The sequence below is a fragment of the Pantherophis guttatus genome, chromosome 4 (assembly GCF_059756535.1).
Source record: "Pantherophis guttatus breed Tessera chromosome 4, ASM5975653v1, whole genome shotgun sequence".
Lineage (NCBI taxonomy): Eukaryota > Metazoa > Chordata > Lepidosauria > Squamata > Colubridae > Pantherophis > Pantherophis guttatus.
The window spans coordinates 54337681-54363943 of NC_142066.1; the positions used below are offsets into that span (position 1 = coordinate 54337681).

At 40.9% G+C, this 26263-nt stretch overlaps 1 protein-coding gene across 3 annotated transcripts in view; it reads left to right on the plus strand.

Annotated features, from left to right (window-relative positions):
* Positions 1-435: 435 nt before the first annotated feature.
* The window catches only part of ATXN7L3 (ataxin 7 like 3), a 31245-nt gene continuing 5417 nt past the window's right edge, over positions 436-26263 (plus strand). The window contains exons 1-13 of one of the 3 annotated variants that reach the window (XM_087893997.1): positions 590-866; positions 2327-2451; positions 8091-8214; positions 8517-8649; positions 9486-9657; positions 13626-13723; positions 17438-17460; positions 18328-18373; positions 19660-19691; positions 20553-20621; positions 21718-21761; positions 23882-23953; positions 25216-25349. In XM_087893997.1, coding sequence (XP_087750123.1) covers positions 8164-8214; positions 8517-8649; positions 9486-9657; positions 13626-13723; positions 17438-17460; positions 18328-18373; positions 19660-19691; positions 20553-20621; positions 21718-21761; positions 23882-23953; positions 25216-25349 — 874 coding nt within the window. In that variant the 5' untranslated portion in view covers positions 590-866; positions 2327-2451; positions 8091-8163. Of the gene's footprint in view, positions 867-2326; positions 2452-8090; positions 8215-8516; positions 8650-9485; positions 9658-13625; positions 13724-17437; positions 17461-18327; positions 18374-19659; positions 19692-20552; positions 20622-21717; positions 21762-23881; positions 23954-25215; positions 25388-26263 lie in introns of all 3 variants that reach the window. The other 2 variants (XM_034415927.3, XM_034415928.3) reach the window with 2 other exon arrangements.

Consider the following 26263-nt stretch of genomic DNA (forward strand, 5'->3'; position numbering starts at 1 on the left):
GAGAATTCTGGGTAGCATCGGATCAAAAAGAGGCTGGTGGAATTACTCAAGGGACATTATTTTCCACCTGTTTTAACTACATGGATTCCAGACCTGAATACCTGGGAAAGAACTGGCCGGAGTGGTGGACTGTATGCAACTCCTTCGCCCTGGCTCAGTGGCATGTTTTGCATTTTGTTTTTCAAAATTAGGGTCTAGGGCTCAGGAGTGAGGGCTAGGAGCGAGTTTATCAGCACAAGGACGCGAGCGCGACTAGGTATACCAGGCCACTTTTTGAGTTTTAAGTGTATTGCGCGCGGGGGGGGGGGAGTTGTCCCTTTCCCCAACTCCAGCCTTCCCTTCCCCACAGCCCCGGAAAATTCTGACATTCTACATTAAATGTACCAGCAAACAGCGACTCCTCGCGAACAACCTTGAATGACAGCGAGACTAAGTAGAAGAAGAGACAGAAACCGTGTCGATTGGTCGCTTCCTTCCCCTCCCCCTAAGAGCTACTCCATTGGGTGCCCTTCTACCCACTTCTTTTTTTGTGCCCTCCTCCAGTGCCCGCCCCATTACCAGCAAGTTCGGTTGAGTGTCTATTGCAAAAGGTGTCCCCCCCCCCCTTCCCTTCCTATTGCTACCGCCAGTGTTGGATCCTCTGTAAAAGAAAAGGAGGTGGATGCGCTAGGCCGGACTGACCTATCCATCCGTCCGTCTTTTCTTCTTCCTGCCAGGGGCCTTGCGCTGAGCTGGGGCCCGGTGAGGAGGGGGCATGGCTGCTTCGCCTGGGGCTCAGCAGGCCGCCTGGGGAGCAGCCACGGGCCATCAAGTGGAAGGTGGTCGGTTGTGAGACTTCTCTTCCTTTTCCTGCCCCGTGAGTGGAGGTAAGTAAGTGAGGTGGGGGAGGACAATAATTTGGGGAAGGTAAAATAGGGGCAGGGGCTGCTATGGGAGCGGTCAGGGGCATGCAAATAGGCAGGGGTGGGGTGAAGTAAGAAATGGGATGGATAAACCGATGTGGGATGCAAATAAAAATCACGGCCGGGGATTAAAGAAGCGAGGGTATTGGGGGGGGAAATAATTGTTTGCTCAGAGACCTGATTAAAAGATAATTACATTTTTGGAGGAGCAGCTACTAAGCAGCATTGTTCAATAAAGCTTCTGTGATCAGGAGCACTGCATTTCTGAATACAGGAAAAAAATAGTGAGAGCTATTGAATTTACCCTTGCTTGCAATGTTTCAGGGACACTGGACTATTCATTTCTGGACAATGAAAGCTGGGCTAAAGGGACTTTTGACCTGATATAATAAAGCAACTTTCTTTTTTGTATAGGATTGAGTAAATTATTGGCAGATAGGTTTAACAAGAATTAGCACAGATACCAGTTAAATACCAGTGGAGGAGAGAAATCTCTACTTATAAAGCTTCATAAATAACCTTGGGCCTGGCTCACACACATAGTTTAGTCTACTTCTCTAGGATGTGGTCAAGATAAAATGAGAGAAGAAAGAACATGTGTCCTGCCCTGGTTTTTCTGAAAGAGCAGAAGGACATAAATGTAGCAAACATACCAATCTTTACTTAAGTTATTAGACTGCTTACCTCAGACTGTGGAATGTTGGGAATATACAGCTGAAAGTTTCCAAAGCAAATGCTCAACTGTTGGGGTAAACCAGATGCTAATTTGAGCAATCCTTCAATCCTCTGATAATGCAATTGCTAAGCTCCTGAGGAAGAGTAACCAACTAGGTCTGGATGAAGGCAGAATGTGACTGGCAACTCCTTTTACCAAGTGAAATATTTCCCGAAGGATGTGTGTGAAGGCAGGTTTAGTGGGAATAAAAAAACGAGCATGATAAGAGCAAAGATGAAAAACACCTTTCTCAAAGTGGTACTCTCTAGATGCACTACAGTTGTACTTTAGCTGCATTAGTTTGAGTAATTGGGGTGGAAAATATGTTAATTTGTGATTCGCTTATAATCATGGACCTCATACAGACAACCATAATCAAATATGATTATCCTTTTTTGAAACATGCAAAAATGTTATTTACAAATATGAAATCCCAGCCCTAAGTAGATTGTTCCCTTTTTGCTCCCAACAAAATTAAAATATCATCTTCATTTTTTTTTACTCACTATGGATGTAATTGGTGCAATATCATTGTTGTGATTATAGTGAAGATATCTAAATTCACAGAGATCTCAATTAATAACCCTAACCCATTTGGTGAAGAAAAGAATAAGATAGTCAAAATAAGCAGATGTATTTGATTGTTTTGTGAAAGTCATTGGCAAGGGGGAAAAAAGGAATAAGATTTTTTATACTTCCTAAATTGCAGCTGAAAGTGACTAGTTCAAATTACCCAGCTGTTTTCCATGCCTAAGGAAGGAACCAGGACCTGGAATCTCCTTCATTTCAAATCCAGTACTTTAACTTATCTTACAGAGACTCTCAAATTCATGTGTATGTATTCTTTCTTATCTCTTCTTTTTCGCTTAATGAAAAGCAAAAAATGATAGAATGTAGAAGATTCAGCTGAAGAAGATGAGTTAATAAAATTAGGAAGAACTGACAGTAGATGTTCAGAAAGATCTGGAAATTAATGGATATAATGGAGGACGGCTGAATTGGATAAAGGCAGGAGTTGCTTGGAGCTCAGACAAGGCATGGAAGGCACATAATAGCTGTGAATGAATTGTTTCCCAACTTGACTCCAGCAGCCAACTTTTGTTGTTGTTAGCAGCCAATATAGTCAAGGAATTACAGTCCAGAAAATTTAAGATCATCAGTTCCTTTTATTGAGTTTCTCTTCTGCATTATTCAGCATTTACTATCTGGTTTTGTTTTTAGACTTCTACCAGAGCACTGAAAATGTTCCTCCTATAGTTACTTCATCTTTGTCCGTTCTCTTTGTCATTCAAAATAGGACTTGGCTCCAATACTTATTTCCAGTGTTATTTCTTTCTAGAATGTGGGGTGTAATAGTTGAAAAGATAAAATTTCCTCAGAGTAGAGCAGGAATGCATTTTCCTCTGATGAGTAACCCTGGCTTGTATCCCACCTTGGATTGAGAATAAAGCCATCTGGGGAGGCTCAGTTTTGTTCTAGGCAGGGTGCTTGTGCAGCATCCTGTGTAACCAGTATAAAGGCTGTACATTTGAGCATCAATTCAATTTCTGCACTGAAGAAGAGATAAATCTGTGCAGGAGAATGGCGGGCACCAAATTAATCCTACATGGTATTTAAGTACCTGGTGGACATGTCAGCTTCTGTTGACCTAAATTGATTCTGTGGCTTGAAAAAAAATGAAATCAACAGGTTTTTTTGTTTTTTTAAAACATATGCCAAATTTAAAGGGAATAGTTTAACTATTGCAAGATTTCGTGGCACAGGAACCAAGGAAAGAGTTGATGGTGATAAAGCATATTTTGAGGAAGAGCTGTGAATCAGAGAAGAGAGATTAAAAAGTGATATACCAAGGTCCTGGATAGGGGGCAGTTGGAAATGAAAGCTAGGCTTTGAGAGATGCTGTACAATAAATAGCCAATTTAAATAATAACTTGGTTAATTCTTTCCTATTTTCAAGTTTTACAAGTGGCCCAAATAGATGGTAAAACTGGCCACCATTGTTTAGTCTTGGTGATGAGAAGTAGTCTTCTAGTGTTCCAAACGGACAACTTCCTATTTGGCAGCTGAGTTTAGGCATGGATACAGTGTCCAGGATGAAGGGAAGGTGATTCCAGATGGATGGCTGCAGGGAAGCATTAGATCTGGGGTATCCTATAATGTCCAGTTTTTGTTTTGACTTTGTTAAGCTAATGAAGGCTGCATCTGCATTAAAGGAGTACTTTCCCCAACAATAGGGTGCCAAAGAGAACTTGAAATTACTACCAAGCTTTGCAAGCCCATCCATTCTTTATGAGATAGCTCTATTAAAGATTAAGATTTCTCTTGAGCAAATCCATCACAATACATAATACAAGGTATGTGTTAGAGAGTGACAGAGACCTGGTTTATTTGCATCTTTTAGTCTTATCAACAGCAGATGACAATTCCCTTATATTAAATAAGAGGCAATTTCTGCATCCCCATCTAGATTGTATGGTGTTTTCATATGTACCAGTATATGGATTATTTTTCTCATTTCTCAGTGCCAACCTACCCCCCACCCCCAAATGGGGGATTTTTAAATACCAACACCCCTTTTTAAAATTTAAGGGCATTGCAACGTTTAAAAAGCCATGAGTTATACATATGTAAAACCTCTGCCTGAAAATATGAATACAGATTTTTTTAAAGATGCATTTTTGGATCGTGTAGTTCTTAGAAGAAAAGAGAGGTTTTGAGTAGCACTGATCGGTACCAGTGATGCCATGGTTCTGTCAATCATGTATGTTAATGTTAGATTTTTAAAAATCCCATTTATCTCATATATATGCATATACATAAATACACACACCAAATCTGCCCCAATTCTTTTAAATGCCTAGCTGATTTGTGGGCTCCACATCCATTGTTGATTTACAATCTCAACCTAGGTTTTTTCATGGTCATTCTCTTTTTTCAAAAGTAGATAAGAGCTGATTAATACAGATGCTTCTGCCTCTGTCTATCCTCATCCCTCCCTTTCAAAACCATTGAAATGTAGATTGCCTCGGGGTGGTGGGGAGAGGGGGAGCCAGCAGAAACTTTTGAATCTTGGAAATAGCCAGGTTACAATCTAATTTTATTTAATCTGATGTCTTTAAAAAGAAAAAGAGAGAGAGAAAGCTGTTTGTTGGTGGGCCTTGATTTCTGTGGAAGTGTGCTGGGGAGAGGAATAAGACAGAAGACACCTTAAGATGAAGGTGTTGATTTGGAAAAGCCCTTAAACAGATTTTTTTCAGTTTTTTGCTTTTTCTTCCTTCGTGTTCCCTGCATTTGACAAATGGTCTCACCTCAATCTGACAGTTACCTCTTGAGGCTATGGAATGTATATCTTATACCTGTGCAATCTATCCATACTATCAGTGAATGCAATTTTAATGTTTCTAGATATGAGGTGTGTTTTTGTATGGGATGGGCTTGTTTAATTTGTGCCCTCTCCTTTTTGAGGTGTTGCAGATATTTTTTATCCTTTTGGCATTTTTTTTTTGTTCCCCGTTCTTTCCAATATTAAGATAGCAATTGTTGGAGCTGGAGATGGAATATTGGACCTTATGGAAACTATCCATTCTAACTGGTCGGTCTGCTTTGTTCTCATTTAGGCCAACTATTTTTGCACAAAGGAATAGGTCAACCTATTACCCCCTGCCCCATATTTGACCAGTACATAATATATTAAATTGTAATGAGCTGGTATGCAGATCATCCAGGATTAAGATAGCAGTGTTTTCATTAACCAGTGCTATAAAAGTACTCTCCTTAAAATAGATTCTGCTTCCAAGAAAATTGGATTTAGTTATACGTATGCATCATTTTCTTAGTATTTCTTCTTGATATTTGTATATTTTATTCTGGTTTTGCTTGTTATAGATCCTGAAATCCTATTTGAAGCACTGAATATTACTCATAAATTTATCTGGTGTCTGAGTTTTCAGTAGGCATAACACTTGTGAAATGTGTCTACGTCGATTTTTCCAAAAAATAAAACAGAGACTCTTTGGCCTCTAAAATTTATTCTCCCCGCTCCTTTCTCTTGCTTAAGAATCATGAATATTTATATACCTCTATCCTTATCCAGTTCCAGTCATTTAAAAATATTGATTAGTTTGGGTGTTTGCATTCTCAGCATTTGAACATATATGGGTTTTTAGAGTTTTTTGCTATCTTTAGAGGTTTCTCTAGCAAAAGATTTGAAACTATGGTCAGATCCTGGGAAAATTTCTAGGTGTCTGTCAATTCCAGAAGGATTAATCAATGTATTCTGGCAAAGAACGGAATGGGACACTGACTTTATTAGATTCATAATGGACGTGGAGAACTGAAAAATGGCCTTGGGTAGTGAAAGCTATATACGTAGTGGTTCAGAATGATCTATATATAAATAATTCCTTGCTTTGGTGTCATGTTGGAAACCATTTATATCCTAAGTTTAGTTTTTAGTTTAGTTTATTTTGGATTTATATACCGCCCTTCTCCCGAAGTGTCAGGGCGGTGAACAGCCAAAGATAAAACACATACAATATAAAATTTTAAAAACAATTAAAAACATATTAAACAAATTTGGCCCATACTAATTAAAACACCCCTTTTTTAAAAAACAAATTAAAATTGAACAATTAAAAAGAGGCCAGCCCAGCTTGTTGGAATAAAAAAGTTTTGAGGGGATAGCGGAAAGTGCGTAAATCCGGGATCCTCTGTATCTCCGGGGGGAGCTCGTTCCAAAGGGCAAGTGCCCCCACAGAGAAGGCTCTTCCCCTGGGGGCGGCCAGTCGACACTGACTGACGGCACCCTGAGGAGCCCTTCTTTGTGGGAGCGTACTGGCCGGTGAGAGGCTACCGGTGGCAGAAGGCGGTCTCGTAGGTACCCAGGTCCTAAGTTATGGAGCGCTCTAAAAGTGGTAACCAATACCTTGAAATGCACCTGGAAGACCACCGGGAGCCAGTGCAGCTCACGCAGGAGAGGTGTTACATGGGAGCGCTAAGTCTTGGCTACCCTTCCCTATCTAAAATGTAGAACAACATTCCCTAATCTCATGCCTTCCAGATATGCCGGACTGCAATTCCCATAATTCCCAGCCAATTGATAGTTGTAATTATAGAACATCTGGAATTGAGATAGTATATGTGTACAACTTTAAATATTTAACACTAAATTGAGATCTTACTGAGAAGATTAAAGTATCAAAGCCATAAAAATTGGATGTATTATGTGGATGGGTGGGCAGAATATACTTAATATAACTCACTGCTAAGAAAGAGAGGAGCATGTACTTCATCCAAGCTAATGACAAGTTAAGTCCTGCATTGTGTTTTGACTGAAGATTGAACAGTGGAATATGGACGTGATACTTCTAATACTTTGTTTCTCTCAAAAGCCAAGCTAATAATTGGAATAGACCATTGGATAAAAGAATTTAAGGCCATAGGTTGGCATGTTAGTCAGTTTCCAGAAAATGCCATGAAATTTTACAAAGTGGAGGAGAAAAAGAAGCTTGTTATATTTATATTATAAATCTCTAATAAGATTCATAGCCTAGGGGTGAAATCCAGCAGGTTCTGACAGGTTCTGGAGAACCTGTAGCAGAAATTTTGAGCAGTTCAGAGAACCGGTAGTGGAAATTTGAGTAGTTCCAAGAACCAGCAAATGCGATCTCTGGCTGGCCCCAGAGTGGGGTGGGAATGGAGATTTTGCAATATCCTTCCCCCAGGAGTGGGGTGGGAATGGAGATTTTGCAGGATCTTTCCCCTGCCATACCCACCAAGCCACACCACGCCCACCAAGCCACTCCCACAGAACCGGTAGTAAAAAAATTTGAATTTCACCACTGTCATAGCTCATCTTTCTATACAAAGCAATGCCAGAGCAACAAATGAATATTGCACACTGTCAACATGAGAGAGGATGGCCATCTGGCACTTTGATTAATTTCCCAGGAATCTGTCAGGTAGTCAGAGGTCATGGTCAGGATGCCCTCAGCATGTACACAGCAACATGGAACTTGTTAAGTTACCATTTACAATACTTTGGTGGGTTACATGAACTCAGAGGTTGAGTCCTGTGCAGGTTATAATTCCTTCACATTAATTCATTACCACACCATAGCAATAGTTCTGTCAGCTGGGGAGGCAGATGAATATGGTTTCCACCAAATAAAGTAGTAGAACCCATATTAAAAATTGAGAAATATTACAAAAACTGCTGGAGGCAAGGGCTATTTATAAAATAGGTTTTTAAAACTTTTACTTCTTTCAAGAATGGTTTTTCAAAAATGGCTCCCAATCCCCCCCCCCCCAATTGCACTTTTCAGAATTTTTGATAATTTATATGCATTATCAATTAAAACTATTATTAATATATTTCTGTTCTGAATAACTTCTTATTCATTGCTTTATTTTCCATTATGAAAGTAAGATTTTCTTGAAGTGATAATTGAATCTTTTTGGCTGTCTACATTTAGGAGCACCGCTTTCCATTTCAGCCTCGCCTCTACTATGTTGCATTTTCAGCATCTTTTCTGATAGCTGTTGCAAATGAAAATGGAGGAAATGACTTTGTCGGGCCTGGATAACAGCAAGTTAGAGGTAAGTTTTTGATAGAGCAGAGCCAAAAAGATTATGGTGAAATGAATAGATTAATAGAAAAAAATCTTTTGGACAGAGTGAAGAGCCCACTGTAGTCAGAGCTTTGCTTAGATATATGTGCTATGAGTCATCTATCTTTGACATTTGTATATAAATATTAAGGAGATTTTTTAAAATGTCAGCATTTCCTGAAAGTGAATACATTCTCTTTATATTGGGAAATATAATATGTAATAACATACAGGTTTCCCGATGTCCCTTGTTCTTGCAGTTAAGACATTTTTGGTCTTGTTGTCTTGCAGGCTTTGGCTCATGATATTTATACTGACTTGATTGAGGATGCTTGCCTTGGCTTGTGCTTTGAGGTACACCGTGCTGTCAAATGTGGATATTTCTTTCTGGATGATACAGATCCTGATAGTATGAAGGACTTTGGTAAGTGTGTACTTTAGCCAGTGCCCTTCTTATATTTGCTTACTAGGTATCATGCTTAGGTGTAAAACCTTACTATATAGTATAATAGGACATATTATTTCAGGATTATTAATACATTGGATTCATACAAGACATTAAACGGTTACAAAACTTATTTGTTTCGGTATATCTTGACATTTGTCTAGTATACATTTGTGCAGACCCAGCTAAGGGTCCTCAACTAAGCATACACAGCTGCCAATTGGGCTGCTATTTTTTTGTTTAAAATCAGATGTGCTTGCTGCCACTTAACCTGGCTCACATGTGCACACAGTGTTATGCTCTGTCTCTTTGCTGTAGCTGAGCTGATGACAGCACCTGACCATTTTTTGGCTCAGAAGCTAAACAGAATCATGCCTGATTTGTACTCTGATGGAAGATGATCTTAACTTTTATTGCTCAATAATGATAAGCTAGGCAGGGAAGTGTGTGTATGTGTGTGTATGTGGGGGGTGGGCAGGGGAGCGGAGTTAGTTCTACGACTATCCAAGGAGCTTTGTGAGAGTTGAAAGAGTGTTGCATATGTGTCTGCTGGTCAGAGCCACTTTAGTGTCTGGAGGTTCTTGTTTCCCCCTCTATAACAGAATTGTTCTGGTAGCAACAGTGATAACTACATTGTAGGTCACTGTTCTTCTTGTAATGCTTATCTTAAAAGAAGGACAAACTGGACTGTTTTAAAATGTCTGTCAATCTAAGCTGCTATTCTTTGGTGAAGTTCTTGAGATGCGTATGTATGTAGCTCTTTTCCTGGCTATATGTTCAACTGAGAGACATCCTTCTTTCTCTTTTGGTTACAGAAATTGTGGATCAACCAGGGCTGGATATTTTTGGCCAGGTATACAACCAGTGGAAGACTAAGGAGTGTGTGTGCCCAAACTGTAGCCGAAGCATTGCTGCTTCCCGCTTCGCCCCACACTTGGAGAAGTGCCTTGGTATGGGTCGGAACAGCAGCCGCATTGCCAATAGGAGGTGAGGACATAAGAAGCCTCTGAACATTATAGGCTTTTTCTAGTAGGAAAAGAGCTGAGACCAAGGATGATATGCTTGAAAATCAGAAGTATCAGAAGAAGAAAAGAAAATCTAATTTTGGGATTCCAGTGATTTATGTTTATTCTATGCTTAAAGTAATGCATTATTCATTGTCATGCTAGCCTGAATTATGCACCACTGAAAAAGTTGAACTGATGCATTTTTTCATCATTATTTTACATTTGTTCGCCATGGCAAAGAATGTGGAGATATGAAAGGCAGTAGAGCAGGGCTCTGCAACCTTAAACACTCAAAAAGCCATTTGGACCTGTTTCCCATAGAAAAAAAAAACACCACAAAACCTGGGTGGGCATGGCCAACTCTAAGTCACTCATTCCCAGTCACATGACACCCCCTAGCCACGCCTACCCAGCTGGTCATTGGGGCAGAGAACCAGGAACCACAAAACCCTTTTCTCTCTCTCCCCCCCCTCTCTCTATCTGTCTCTCCCCCTCTCTATCTTCCCCCTCTCTGTATCTCTCCCTCTCTTCTCCTCTCTCTTTCCTTCTGTATCTCTCTGTCTCTCCCCCTCTTCCTCTCTTTCTCCCTCTCTCTCTATCTCTTAATATCTCTCTCCCCCTCTCCATCTCTATCTTCCCTCTCTGTCTCTCTCTCACCTTCTCCCTATCCTCCCTCTCTCTGTATCTCTCTCTCTGTATCCTCCTCTCTCCCCCTCTTTCTGTATCTCTCTATGTCTCTCTCTCCCTCTCCCCGTCTCTCTATATCTCTCTCTCTCCAGCTATGGTGGGGCCAGGAGTGTGCGCACAAGCAGTGAGACCCCCCTTAAACGAGCCAGCAGGCTTGGCCAAAGCACAGCAAAGGTGCTGGCGGGGCGGGCAGCTGCTTGCTTGAGGAGAGTCTCCCCCCTCATTCGCACACTCCTGGCCCTGCCACAGCTGGCCAGGGGGTCATGAGAAGAGAAGGAGTGTCATCTGAAGGGATGCCTCTGCTCCGCTTTGTGCTCATTCCTCAGCCAGCCCGTATTTCCAAAAAGGAGTAGCGAAGAGCCCCAAGGAGAGCTTGCCAGCTTGGCCCAGCCTCAGCTTTCCTGACCCCTGGGATGGGTTTATGAGGTTCAGTGGGGCCAGCTCCCTTTTCCCGCTGCCCTAAGTGTCTTAAAGCTGGGTGCTGCGTGCCTGTTCTCCTTTCCATTGTCCCCTCCTTCCAAATCCCATTCCCAACCCATAAACCCACGTGTTAGCAAGGCTGGCATCAGTTGCAGCTGGGTCGGGCCAGTGTCTCACAGCGGAGAACATGTTCCGGGTCTCCTCAAGCGACCGAGGCACACCCAGCACCAACAAGGACCAGAAGAAGCTCCAGCAAGAGTGAGCCACCGGAGAATCAGCCCCGGCCGCTTCTCCACCCCCTGCCATCACCCTTACCTTTTCAGGCCAGGTGAGGAGTGACTGGGAGGGGAGGACGAAGGGCGGAGTCAGCCAGTGATGGGACAGAGAGCAGCAGCAGAGGGCCCAAAGAACCACATGTGGCTCCGGAACTGCGGGTTGCCGACACCTGCAGTAGAGGCAATCATTCAAAGTATGGAGAAAGCAGGGGAGTTCTAGAAAAACATCTATTTCTGTTGATTACGCTAAAACCTTTAATTGTGCAGATCACAACAAACTGTGGCAAGTTCTTAAATAGAGTGGAGAACCAGATCACCTTACCTGTCTCCTAAAAAATCTGTCAGGAAGTAACAATTAGGTGAATAAGGGTGAATGAAGAAAGTGCAAAAATTGGTTTGAAAATCAACATTAAAAAACCTAAGATCATGGCATCTGGTCCCATCACTTCCTGGCAAATAGAAGTGGAAGAAATGGAACCAGTGACAGATTTTGTTTTCTTGAGCTTCAGATCACTGCAGATAGTGACTGCAGCCATGAAATTAAAACATTTTGCTTTTTGGGAGGAAAGCTATGGTAAACCTAGATAGTATAATGAAAATCAGAGACATCATTTTGCTGACAAAAGTTTGTATAGTCAAAACCATGGTTTTCCCAATAGTAATGTATAGTTGTGAAATTTGGACAGTAAGGAAGGCTGAGCACCAAAGAATTGATGCCTTTGAATTATGGTTTCAGAGAAGATTCTTGAGAGTCCCTTTGACTTCAGGGAGATCAGATCAGTCAATCCTAAAAGAAATCAACCCTCACTGTCTTTGGAAGAACAGATAATGAATCTCAAATGTTTTGGCCATCAAATGAGAAAAAAGGACTAATTGGAAGAGACTCTGATGTTCGGAAAGATTGAAGGCAAAAGAAGAAAGATGACAGAAGATGAGATGGTTAGAAAGTGTCATCAATGCAATGAACATGAATACGGGAGATGGGGGAGCCTGGTTTGCTATGGTCACAAAGAATTGGACATGACTTAGCAACTAAACAACAAAATAGGCAATCAATTCCCTATTTTCTATTTGGTGCCTCTTGTTGTGGCCCCGCCCTCTGAGCCTGTCCCATCGGAGGAAGAAAGCTCCGAGCATGAGGAAGAGGAGTCAGCCAGGCCTCCCTCTCCAGGCCCCTCCCCTTGGCATTGTCTCAGGTGCCAGCCAAGGGAGAGGAGATTAGCAGGGAGACAGGTGGCTCGGATCAGAGTGACGAAGAAACATCATTCCTGGACACACGCCTCCGAAGGCGTGATAAATGATTGCAGCAGCTTAGGAGGCGTGCTAGGGATTAGAACTGAGTCACTGGACCACACCCCAGAGACTATATAATAGAGGGTAGTGGTCAGTGATCCTTGTGACGAACAAAACTAACCTTGGATAGTCACTAAAGCCTCGTTCGGAACTGCGGAGAGAAATAATTATTGTTGTTGGACATTTGGAAGCTGAGTATTTTATCTGTCTGTTTTTCTGTGAAAATAAAGGCACTTGGCAGACGGTGTGTCTATCGCTGCCAAGTCGGAGATAAAGAAACTGGGTGCGTTCCAAAGTGTTTCCTTAACCCTCGGCTGGCTGTGTTTGTGTGTGTGTGTGGACGGGGACAGATCACCTCTGCTCCCACAGCTGCTAAAATATGCCAAGGGATGGACTGTAATTGCAAAATATTGGCCCCTAAAGCAAATTCTCTGCTTATATATTACGATGGAAGAATGTACTCAGCACCATGAAATGAGTTAATTTCCTGTGGTATTCCACTTAAGGGATTGTGCTGCAAGTCAGAAAGCACCTGGTACAAGTTTTACTTTTGCATCAAACTCTCAATTCCAGGAACAAAAAACAATTTAGCTTTCTTAGCTTCTTGTTTCCACTGCAGTTTGAGTCTATATTGCCCTGCCTCACTGGGTTGCAGATAAGTTTCATCAGAAATGCTATCCAGTCTGTAAACCAGCTTTCCCTAATATTGGTATCATAGTGGCTGCTGAATTCTGGAAGTTGGAATCCATACATAGGTAGCACCCAGGCTGAGGAAGTCTGTTATACATGCTAAGAAATATAGTGATAGTTGGTAATTAACATACTTGCTCATTTTGTGCTGGACTTTGTCCTTTAATTCATTCAATGCTAACAAAGTTTCCAACTTTCTACCTACTCCCTATTATACTACTGCAATTAATGGGTAATTTGGAATTGTTATATGGAAGGATGGCAAGCTCCGTTCAGTGGTATTACTCGGGACCAATTTCTCAGTTGAGAATATTGTGTTGGCGGGTCTGAGTTTCTAAGTTTAAAAAAGACACAAACATCAATCTTGGAAACCTGAACTCTGCTCATCCTTTTCCTAGGATTTATACCCACACACTTGCCAATTTTCTTTGGGCTTCCTTACTGTCTGGCAATGCCTTGGAGCAATGCTACATTTCCTGGCAATCACCCTTTGCATGAGTTTGGAACAGAAAGTGGCAGTTCTAATAGCAATTTTTCATCCTGAAAGAAAAAAGAACTCTTTTTCTTGTTCTCCCTGCTGCAGGATAGCAAGTAGTAATAACATGAATAAATCTGAGAGTGATCAAGAGGACAATGATGACATAAATGATAATGACTGGTCATATGGATCTGAGAAGAAAGGTAAGTTGAAGCAAAGATGTGTTTGTGTGTTTGGTCTTTTGTAAAAATAGAAGTCTCTTTCTAGAATGAGGAATTGATGTTGAATTTGGCTGCCAGTTTAATCAGAAATTCTGACGAGTTAGATTTTCTAGAAGGTTCTTCTGGTGTAATTTGGTGAGTTCAAATGGGCAATCTTGCATCTTGAGCAAGATGCGATATGGAGTCTAATGCAAAAGTTTTGGATTAAGACAGGGTGGATTTGATTTAAATGAAGTCGATTTAAATCACGATTTAAATCATTTAAATCACTAGTAAAAAGACTTGATTTAAATCAACTCAATTTAAATCATAATTTTTAAAAAGCCAACTGTCATCTCTGCTCCTCCTCTGACCCGCTGTTGACTCAACGACAGTCCCAATGTTGCAGAATATACAACCTCATGCTACATAACTATGCTCCATTTCATGCTGAATAAACTAAATTATTAATGTATCTTAAATAGAAAACTATCTTTAGATAGATTTTTACTCCAAAAGCATTTTATTAAAATAAATGTGATTAAAAAAAAATCTGATTTAAATAAAAAAAATCTGTTTTTTTTAATGATCGATTTTTATTCACCCTGGATTAAGATAAAGTTCCCAACTTTGAGGGCAGGAGAGAGAGACTGTCAATGCCACAACGAGTTATTATTGGCCACTTTTGTACTACTGTGGGTCTAAAGACATAGTTGTTGGTGACCACCTTTAAAGCGCTCCATGGCTTAGGGCCGGGGTATTTACGAGACCGCCTTCTGCCACCAATAGCCTCCCACCAGCCAGTACGCTCGCACAGAGTGGGTCTCCTCAGGGTGCCGTCCGCCAGACAATGTCAGCTGGCGACCCCCAGGGGGAGAGCCTTCTCTGTGGCGGCGCCCACCCTCTGGAACAACCTCCCCCCAGAGATACGTACAATAACAGACCTCCGGATTTTTCGTCGGGCCCTGAAAACCTATTTATTTCAACTAGCTGGGCTGGCTTGAGTTAAATTTTAAATTGATTTTAAATTGGGTTGTTTTAATTTATGGCCAAAATATTTAATTATTTTAAATTGTTTTTAAATTTTGTATGTTCTGTTTTTTACTCTGGCTGTTCACCGCCCTGAGTCCTATTGGAGAAGGGTGGTATAGAAATGGAAACAAATAAATAAAAATAAATAAATAAATAGTTTTCAGAAGTGACCTCAAGAGAATGAAAAAACTTTAGCTTCCTCTGATGGCGATATGTTGCAGAGGAACAGATTAATTATTAATTCATTATTAATTAATTATGGTAATCCTGAACCTGCTACTGTAATGGAGACTGCCTATTACGGTCACAGGTAGTGACTGTTATGTGAGACAGCCTTGCTTAATGACCGTCACTCCTGCTTTCCCTGATGCCACTGTTAGGTAAATGCGCAGGTCGTTAAGCATGCATGGATACCTCATGGGTGGAGGAGGCCCACCACTCAGTGAGTCCATAAAGAAGCGGACAAGCAGCTAAAACCTTTGCAAAGCCAAAATCAGCCCAGCTAGATTAAGGTCTAGCATTGCATTCCAAAACCAGATAGGCTCCCAAACAAGCTTAAATGCTTGGCCAATGAAACCACACTTGTTGGTTGGGCCTTTGTTCCACCTGGAACTCGGTATCATTTAATCTTTGCAGAAGTGTATGCTCAGCACTGTTATATCCCATACATCACATGTACTCTATTGATAACCCATATGTCATTAGTTTTTGTTCTATGGCATTATGCCAACTTGATGGAAAATTATCAGTCTTTATTAGCTGAACTAAATCTGAGGGGGAATAACTTAATAAACTAATCATACTTTAACATCAGCCTCCATGCCTTAACTTCAATTTTACATATCTCTGTTTCTAATTTGAGACAAGAATGAATTCTCTGGGCTACTACAAATATAGACTCAGAACTCTGTCCTACCATGTTTCCCCAAAAATAAGACTGGGTCTTATAACCACAGCCTGCGGATCAGCTGATCCAGTGAGGGCCGGAAGTTCTGTTGCTCTGGGTGCCTGGAGATATTTCCAGTGCACTCTTGCTAGCCCCAGCCCTGCCCATTGTGCCAGGCAACCTTGCAGCCGAGGGCCCCTCTGTTCCTCAGCTCACCTTGTGGCTATGGAGCAGGTGGTGAGCACAGTTTGCGCTCCTCCAGGCCTGGAGCTCAGGTGTTGCTTAGGCTGCTGCTGTGATGAGGCAGAAAGCCATGCGGCCTGTCAGAATCAGCTCCCCCTGTCTCTACTCGGCTGCTGCTGCTTGAGAAAAGGACAGGCGATTGTGGGAAGTGTGTGCTTACGATAGAAGCAAAGCCCAGCCTGTCCCTTTCAAGCGATCAAATGTCTCTGTGTGAGAGAGAGAATGAGAGGGTGGGGGGAGAGAAAGAAAGAGAAACAATGGAGTGGAGAAACAAGAATTGCAGGCAATGCTATTTGAAAGGGTTTCCTCTCCACCATTTCTCTCTCTCTCTCTCTCTCTCTCTCTCTCTCTCTCTCTCTCTCTCTCTCTCTCTCTCTCTCTCTCTCTCTCTCTCCCTCCCCCTCCCTCTCTCTCTCTCTCTCTCTCCCTCCCCCTCCCTCTCTCTCTCTCTCTCTCTCCCTCTCCTTCCCTCCCCCCCCTCTCTCTCTCTCACACACACACACACAGATTTGTTGAGAAACGGTGGAGGGCAACTGGGTAAGGGGACTGACCCTCTCCCACCTCCAGCTTGGCGCCTGCTCAGAGTGCCATTCCGAGGCCCGGCCTCTGCGTGGGTGACCCCTGCATGGCCAATGTGAGAAATGGGCTCCCTCGCAATGCCTCTTCCTTGGTATTTCACCTTCCTGCCTTTTGCGAACTTTTGGCTGCATGCAAGGAAAGCAGGAGAAGTCTTTCTTTCTCTCCCCCAAACTCCACCAGAAATTACTCTTTGTGAGACTCATCACGCTGCCACAGCCTCTTGGAGCAGGACTCTGCAAGGCTTGTTGTGGCATTGCACGCATGAACAACAGCACCGCCGCAAGCTTCATCACACCGACACAGCTGGCGTCCTGCTGCTTGCGTCTACGCTGGTATGTCTGTGCTGAGCTTGAGGAAAGGATGACAGGCAGGAAAATCCCCCTCCCCATTTTCCTGCCATTCACAAAAAAGACTCCATTCCGAGCCTTCAGCGTATCCCAGGATTGCAATGCTGAAGGCTTGGAATGGAGCCTTTTTTTGCAAATGGCAGGAAAATGGGGAGGGGGGTTTCTTGCCATTCGTCAAAAAGGCTGCATTCCGAGCCTTCAGCGTTGCAATCCTGGGATGTGCAGCCTTTTCTCAAGCGACATTTGATCGCTTGAAAGGGACAGGCTGCGCCTGGAGGGAAGGAACGAGAGGCAGCTCCCGGCCCTCGGTGGCTCAGCTGATCCATGGGCCCCGATTAAGGAGCCGAGCAACCATGAGGTGACCGGGGAAGGGAAGTGCTGCCTCCTGTGCTGGCCACACCCACTCCTTCATTAGGGCTTATTTTTGGGGTAGAGTGTATATTAGCCTCCCAAGTAGGCTTGGGCTTATTTCCGGGGTGGGTCATTTTTTGGGGGAAACACGGTACTTCAAGACATTGTTTCTAACATACAGACCACATGGGCCCATATAATTCTTGGATCAAAAATTAAGCTTGAAAATGTTTTAAGGGGATGGTATAATAAAATATCTCCTTTTTGTTTCCTAATTAGCAAAGAAGAGGAAATCGGATAAGGTAAGCTCATGCCTTCCTTTAATATTGATTTTGTTATTAAAATAAGCATTTCTAAATTTTTTGCAAAGTTCTAGTATTAGAAAAAATTGAAGGTGTGTTTCTTCTGTATGTGAACAGACCCACTAATTGTTCTCAGTTTTCATGATCTTATACTATTTGCGAAACCTGGGTTTCAAAATCTCTTGTGCATTTGGATTGAGAACTGAGAAATTGTGCTACAGTAAGGGTCTTGAGAAGCAAGATTATGCCTCAATTTGGATCCTCTAGGAAGGTTTTTCTGAGTTTATTCTATGAGTCTACATATTTTATCTTTTGGTCACATGGCTCCTTTGAGTTGTAGGAGGTTATATCCTCAGATAGTGCTAAACAAAGAGGAAAAAAAAGGGAAGGCACCAAATACAGAAACAAGAGAAAGGGCCTCTAACAGGCATAAAAAAATTTATAACATTTTAAATAAAATTTTTCCCTTTTTACGACTCTCTAATCCATTAATTTAAGGTAGAACTCAAAATATATTGGGAATGTAAATTTTCTTTCCCAGATACTCTAGTAATGAATGTTCTGTATCTGTATATCAACAACATTCTTTAAAACTATTCATTTCACAATAATTTCTGTTCTTTCTCTGTTTCAAATATTATTTGGGTACCAGGTAACCAAACATTTTTAAAAACCTAACCATCTGCATTGCTGTTACTGATGTTCAAAACCTTGGAGTAGCCTGATCTTTGTCACTGAAATGAAACAATGTTGAAAAGTCTGGCCTTCAAGTTGGGGAAGGAATTTAGTTGCAGAATCTATTAAATTCAGAATTTCTGCATACCTCCATACCAAACTATACCTTTTATTTTTCCTGACTTCTTTCAGAATCCCAATTCTCCTCGAAGATCCAAGTCCCTGAAACATAAAAATGGTGAGTGTATTGTGGAAAGTCATCCTTTATTGTTCTCATATCTGATCTCTATATGAAATAGCATAATGCATTTGCAAAGAATTTCCCAATTGCCCTGTAGAGCTTTTGTGCATCTTAATTAAAATTAAAATTTGGAGTGGAGAGGGCACATACTTTTTGCATTGCAAGAAGTGCCTGCCTTTGGAAAGCCCAATTTTCTTGCGTTTCTGCATGAGTGATGAATATGGGCATGCCAGATTAATTGGAGAGAAACAAGCACTACTAAAGCAGAAGCTAAATAGCAGGAGTTCTCCACACATAGATGGATTTGCTGGTTGAGATCCATCAGAGCACTTCTTATGTAGCCAAACTTCCAGATGCTTTTATCCCTCTAGTAGCAGGTTTCTCATTGAACTATACTATAACATGTGTCAGGATTGTTTGTCAATTACTGCTGTAAACATGCTGTGGGAAAATGTAAAAAGAGAAAATCAGGGAGAACTGATGTGTTGTACAATCAGAATGTTTTTTGCCAATCTGCTGAATATCTCAGTAATTCTTAAGTAGGTTAAGCGTGCTTGGTTTAAAGCTTTTAGTGGAAAAGCATGGCAGTATGCACTATGCTCAGAAAACAAAGGTGGTCATGGCTTTCAATTGGATTGGGCATTTGTAGGAAGTGCATAGGATGGACTAGAGTTACCCTACTTAGGTTGCCAAAATGCACATTAGTGGTAGTCCTACCATAGACAAACTGCTATTCTGGTCTGTCAAGTAAAGAGAGGAAATACTGAGCATTTGGAGAAACCTACTGAAGGCTTGGTGGACTGTGGTAGATGGGCAGGTAGTAATGGCAGTTAGATGATGGGCTTGCTTAAAAGAGCCTTTCATAAATGGCAACAAGATTATATTTTAAAAAAGCCTTCAGATTCACAGGTGTCCATGAAAATGACTGGAAGGGATGGGAGTCAGCCTGTCTCTTGCTTCACTGTTTGAGCTTGCTTTCTCCACTAATTAAACCTTCCTGCTATAATTTGAGTTAAGCATGTTTTAGAATGTTTCAGAATGTTTAGACTATTTCAGAGTGCTAGTACGTTTTCTTATGCCAAATTGAACATTTGTGTTTCCTAGGGCATAACATGGAAATGTCTCCATTTGCAACTTGATATGCAAATGGCCATATGGAATCTATGAATTGGCATTTAAAAATAAATACTAGTTCTCTGGCATGTGCATTGATGAGCATCATAGGAGACAGTGAGATCACATGTATTGCTACTTATGTGTATTCTTTTTTTCTCTTCCTATAGGGGAGTTGAGTGGTAGTTCAGACCCATTTAAGGTGAGTTTAGCTCAGCACAGCAATGCTGTGTCCTAGCATACTGTGTTGCTCCTCAGGATTTTAGGAAGTACTAGATCTTCTACAAAACCTGTTTTGAGGTTCTATTGATGCCTGAGTCAGTTTGTCTAAATACAGCATGGTTCTGGAGCCCACTCCCACAATATGCCTGAATTTGATGGCATAAATGCCTACACTTAAAAAAGGAATGTGAGAAAATGTTAATGTCAGCCTCAAATGACTTTTCGCCATTTCTAACAAAAAACAGTGAATGGGCCCTAAAAGTATTCCATTGCTACATGACAAAGGCCCATCCATTCTGCATCATTGCCCTATCCCTTGTGGCTGTCAACATGTCTTAAAGTTAAAGGGGCTCCCAAGGTTAACAACTCCAGAATTGAATAGCAGTACAGAGGGGCATGTATTATATTTCTATTTGCTATTTTATCTTTGTTATGCTAGTATTTTATCTCATCTCAGCTAATTTATTTATTTGTTTGTTTGTTTATTTGTAGCCTACCTTTATTACTTTTACAAATAACATGGTGAACATATCAGCATACCTTCCTCCTCCTATATTCCTCACTAGAACAACCCTGTAAGATGGGTTGGGCTGAGAGAGAGTGACTGGTCACCTGGCTTTTGTAGCTAAGGCGGGACTTTTAACTCATATTCACTTGTTTTCTAGACTGGTGTTTTAACACTTAGACCAAACTGACTCTCACTCAAACTGGCTTGTTTTACTTTTGTGTTGCATAATTTCATTTTCATACCATTTCATTTCATGGTGAAAATGTGAAGGAAAGATTGCCATGATTTATGTAACACCTAAAATATCTGGGTGTGGTGTATTCTCCTCCTCAGTATAACAATTCTGCTGGAATCAACTATGAAACTCTGGGCCCTGAGGAGCTCCGTAGTTTGCTAACTACAGTGAGTACCTAGCTCTGTTGCCTTCTGTTTAGTGATTCTGTATGCTGTTGCTTATTTTCAGTTAATAAAAAGAAACTGATGCTTATTTGTTTGAAAGTAAATGCTTGCCCTTAGGAATGCTGCTCTGATCATTCGAGCCTATGCAGCGCTTAAAAATTTATTTGGAAGAGACATTGCAAAAGGAAGATACATCCCCTTATGGCCCTTTGAAGTGATTTGAGGTCTCTTCAATCCCTTGAAGCTGCTAAATAATATTTAAAGGGGATAGGTATTCTTTATTATGGACTTGATATTCATTTAACTACAGCAATTTACAGTTGCTGCTTTATTGAATATGAAAAAGGGAAGGAACCCAAGCAAGATTTTGTTGAAATGAAGGTCAAATGATACTAAGGAGTAGGTAGGTAGTATAAGGATTAATGTACCTAATCAGGACTAAGACAGAAATAAAGGGTGGTGTGCAAATACTGATGCCTATTATTGTGGAGATATGATCTGCTGGCCTAATTAAAGTACGTAGCTACTTTGGCTGATTTTTATTATATTTTATCCTGGAAAAGCAACAAACTTGCAGAAGGTGGTTGCTCTTCCCCAGCTGGAATATGCTCCTTGTCTGTGGATCTGGGGGCTGGAGTCCCAATACATTTGGAAGGAGAAAACAAGTATAGTTCTTTTTTTAATTCCCATCTCAGTTGAGCTGCTTTAAAAGGAGATTTTCCTCTGCATTGCATTCTTGCCCTTCCCAAGTAGAGTCCTATACAACTTTTTGAGACTAGGCATTGCTCCTTTTAGATCTTCCAAGATGCCCCCCACGAGGCTTACAGTATTCTGCCTCACTTTCTTCCCTAGCGTCTCTTTTTTTTACTCCCCATTTTCCATGTTTTTACCTGACTGTGTTTACTATTGCTATTAGATTGTTTCTCTTCTTAGCCAGCCTGTTGCTGAAAATTCATGACTGCATTTGCAGCCCTGTCTGAGAATCAAAATATTTACATTCTGAAATAGTTGCTTTTTGAATGTTAAAGAATGAGAACTATCCATCTTCTGATGCACTCACCACCCTACGAACCAACCTTATGTATGTCTTTTTCTGTAGCAATGCGGGGTGATCTCTGAACATACCAAGAAGATGTGTACACGGTGAGAACTACCTTCTCTTAATTTTTGGGTGCCCTTTTGAGTTGTTTTGGATGCTAGTGCAAATGTCTATAGGTCACAAATTTGCCCCATTTGCAGTGACAAGTTTGGAATCTATTTGCTTGTGATTATAGGAACTAATCTTTTCACTAGTTTCACTCAAAACAGAATTCACACTTGGAGAGAAAATATGCATTGAGGGGAATAATTTTTTCCCCCTTTGGCAAAACTTGTCACCTGACTGAAGCTGTATTATTGGAAATTATATTGCAGAAAAATGTTAAAGAAGGGGGTGGGAAGGGAATTCTTTCAGTTTTAATTTAACCTTGTAACTTGAGGAGGGATACTTTGCCTACAATAAAGTATCTCTTGATAATTCTGATATTTCAAATATTAAAATAAAATTAGCTTTTAAATGCATTTTCAAAGATTCTTTTGGAAAAGATTCTTAATGGTGTACAGATGAATAAGAAATTGGCTTTAACTAGCTTCTTAGGAGAAATTCAGACATTTGGGAACTACACAACAGCTGTATAAAAGCTTTCCACATACTGTAATTTTTTAACCATGAATTAGGCTTCCATGCCTGATCAAAAGCTAAAGTACTTTACTCACTAGGAAAGTTTTGAATTACGGTACCTTTTCACACAAATACATTTTATTATAAAGCACCAGCTTTCATGAGCTTCAAACTACTTTATCAGATGCAGGGAATGGCTTAACATAGGATTTAAAAATATAGGCATGAGATGGGAGAAGCTATTAGAAAACAAGACGATTACACGGATGAAGGTTTCATGGGGTACAGATTATAAATTCCTATCAATTAACCATTGTTCTGTGTTAAAAACAGTGTTTGTCGAGACTTTCTGAGTTAAGTTGCAAATCATTGATGTTCAGTGTTCAGCTGCCTCCCACCCAGTTGCTCTAGGAAAGTATTTTTGTTCCAAAACAACTACATTAAGATTTATAATGGATTATCCGGGAGATCAAAATGCTGCAATGCTTTGTTCTTGATTCAAGTCCTGATGTCAGACTTGGCTCAGTTAGTTCTTATGTACAAAGTCCAGTCTATTAGTCCTGTCTAAAAGTCAAAAGGGGACTTTTGGCAGTTGATGGCATGCATGGCGTTAGAGGAACAGCATATGAAGATACCTATGAAATTGATACTTCGCCTGTTGCACCATCTGTTTCTCATGTTATCTTTCTTCTGTTTCATTGGGAGAATTTCTTCAGATGCAAGTAGAGTTGCATGTTGGCTGGAGAATTTTGGGAGTTAAAATCCACATATCTTAAAGTTGCTAAGTTTGAAAATCAGTCATCTATGTGAATACGTTGGATGAGGTAATTTCATGGCACAGAGTGCACACCTCAATCCCTGGCAGAGTAGGTGATGCCATTTTGGTGCTAATCCAACACCTGGAGGTTATGAGGGTCTGAAAGGGGAAGAACCAGCTCCATTTCAACCCTGCAAGACAGAGTGGTTGTGGGCTTTAATGTTCCCTGTACGCCAGCCCAAAAAAGGTTAGCCAAAGGCTGCCATCTGTTGAGGTACTGTAACTCGAATCCCCCAGTACTTAAAAACAAATTCAAATTCTGCTTCCAGAAAAAGTTTTTTTAAAAATAGATTGCATACATATATAACATAAGTTTAGCAATCTGTATTTCATATAACTTAGTGTATTTAATTTTCTCACAAGATGCTGCTGAGACTCTACCCTGGGAGGTTAAAACTGTTCAGCATCCAGTTGTCTAAGACTTGGCTTGTTTTTGCTTCCTGGTTTTAAAGTCTTCAGATCCCAGTTACAAAAAAGAATGACTTGTTTTCAAATAAAGAATTAAAAAAATAGCTACAATTCTTGAGAATCTGAGAATCTTATTAGATTTTGTCTTGCTAGTTGATAGCTGTATGAAAGCAATAAATCATTGTTTCAAAAACAGACCAGGATGCTCACAATATATTTTCCAGGTCTAAGCATTTGGTTAGACCTGGATTAGATTTTCTGACAGTGTTAATCCCCTCTTCTGGAATATTGATGGGTTAGCATTATGGGCGATGAAACAGCAGGAAGCATGTATTTCACAACCTGTGAGGGTTCTGTAATCTCGTTCTTTGCCTGAAGGTCTCTTCGCTGCCCCCAGCATACTGATGAACAGCGGAGGTCAGTCAGGATCTACCTCCTAGGATCCTCTGCGTAAGTATAATTAGGATGAAAGGAATGCAGAAGAGAAACTCTTTTACTCCAAAATATATTTCATACTGTTTAACTGTATGAATGTTGCTGAATTTTGCTAACTGCGTAAATGAAGTGGAATAACTTTCACTAATTTACTGCTTTGCTAACTTACTATTTTCTTGGTTTCTTTCTGAGCCCCAGAAAACTTTACATTGATACTCTTAGTTTTTCAGAGTTAGGCATATCGCATCCAGAAGTTTTCAAGCATATCTTTCTGGGTTAGAAATCCACTCTAAAAAAAATAAAACATATAAAAGTAGTGGAAAATGGAAGGAAGGAGAAAATAGCACACCCTTTTGGAACTTCAAGAATGCCTGGCTGTTGTTTTAAGAAGAGACTTTCCTGATCTAATAGCACATTTCAAAACATTTTGTTTCCTTGTTCATTGACTTAACACAAACTCTGCATTGACAGAATCTATCTTTGTAGGATTTTACTTCTTTAGGTTGTAAGTGAACTTTCAAGGAATTGCAACCTGCAGTATATCTTCTACAAAGCTCCAAGATAGCACGGTGAAGCCAAGTATATATTTGCTCATAATTAAATGTGTCAAAATCTTGCAAGATCAGCCATTTTTCATGAAAATCTTGGAGATTGTTGAAATCTCATGTGACTTGAACCATTTAATTTTTTTTTATTTTGGAGTATCCAGGCCATCACATGAGATTGATTGCTGGCCTTAGAGTATATAGTTGAAGTAAATTACCAGAGGAGAAGAATCTGAGTTGAAAAAATGACCTAAGTGTGTGGGCTGAAATGCTGAGCATTTAGTAAAGTATAATTAAGTGCTTTCTTTGAGAGACAACAACATTGAATGTGGATGGACAGTTGAGGGCAGCGTCTTTTCTGTTTTTTCTTTCTGACAGTATATGACAGGCAAGCACAGCCTCTTTCTGTCCTAGAAATGCACATTGTCTTTGTAATAGTGGGATTGCCAGAAAATGCAGGTGGGTCTAGGGCAAAATAATGAAGTGTATTTAAGTGTAAATAAAATTAGAATATTAACATAGTTGATTAACATTGACAATTAATCGTTGTCTTCTATCTTTCACATGACACTGTAACATTTGGAGGTGCTGTAGAACCTGCTTCCAAAGTTTTGTTGAGACTGCCTCTATCTCTACCAGTACAGGTTGGATTTCTACAGGTTAGCTATTGCTGCAGTTAAGATAATTGACCTTAATCTTTTCCCCTTTTCATATATTTTTCCCTTTACTTAGCTCACTTCCTGAAACAGAAAGCAGCGTGGAAAATGATAGCTTTGATGTGGCAGAGAGTCAAGCTCTCATGAGTCGGCTTCAGTGGGATGGTTCTTCAGATATCTCTCCTTCTGATTCAGCTTCGTCAAAAGCAAGTAAGAATGTTTATAGCTGCCTGAGAGAGCAGGCTGAGGTAATAATGGCTTGCATCTTAAATTCTGGGTCTCAACTTTCAATTGTGAAACTGTAGGAGTATTTGCTTCTTTACCTTGTTTCATCATAGCACATTGTACTGATGAACGTAGAAGGAGCAAGGACATCAAAGCATTATCACTTAGGACATCTGATTTATCTTATTCATATCTATGCACATGGGATGCTAACTATTGTCAGCACTAGATGTTAGTCCAGGGGTCCCCAACCTTTTGGGCCTCAGGGACCACCAACTTCATAATTTTAAATTTCGTGGATCACTAATATGAATCCAGCGCGCCGCTTGCTGAAGCACCTGGACTCTCAGTGACGGGATGGGGTCCTTCAGGCACTCTCCCTCCTCTCTCTCTCTCCCTCCCTCCCACTCTTTCTCATTCTCTCTCTCTCTCTCTCATTCCCTCTCTCTCTTCCTCTTTCTTCCTCTCTCATTCTCTCTTTCTCTCTCATTCCCTCTCTCTTTCTCTCCCTCCCACTCTTTCTCATTCTCTCTTTCTCTCTCTCTCATTCTCTCTCTCCCCCTCTCTCTTTCTCTCCCACTCTTTCTCTCTCATTCTCTCATTCTCTCTCTCTCATTCTCTCTCTCCCCCTCTCTTTCTCTCCCACTCTTTCTCTCTCATTCCCCCCTTTCTCTCCCCACTCTTTCTCTCTCATTCTTTCTCTCTCCCCCTCTTTCTCTCTCTCTCTCCCCCACTCTCTCTCTCCCCCACTCTCTCTCTCTTTCTCTCTCTCTCTCTCCCACTTTCTCTCTCATTCTCTCTTTCTCTCCCCCCCCTTTCTCTCACTCTATCCCCCACAATCTCTCTCTCTCATTCTCATTCAAGGGCCGGAAGAAGTGTGGGAGCGAAGCACTACTTGA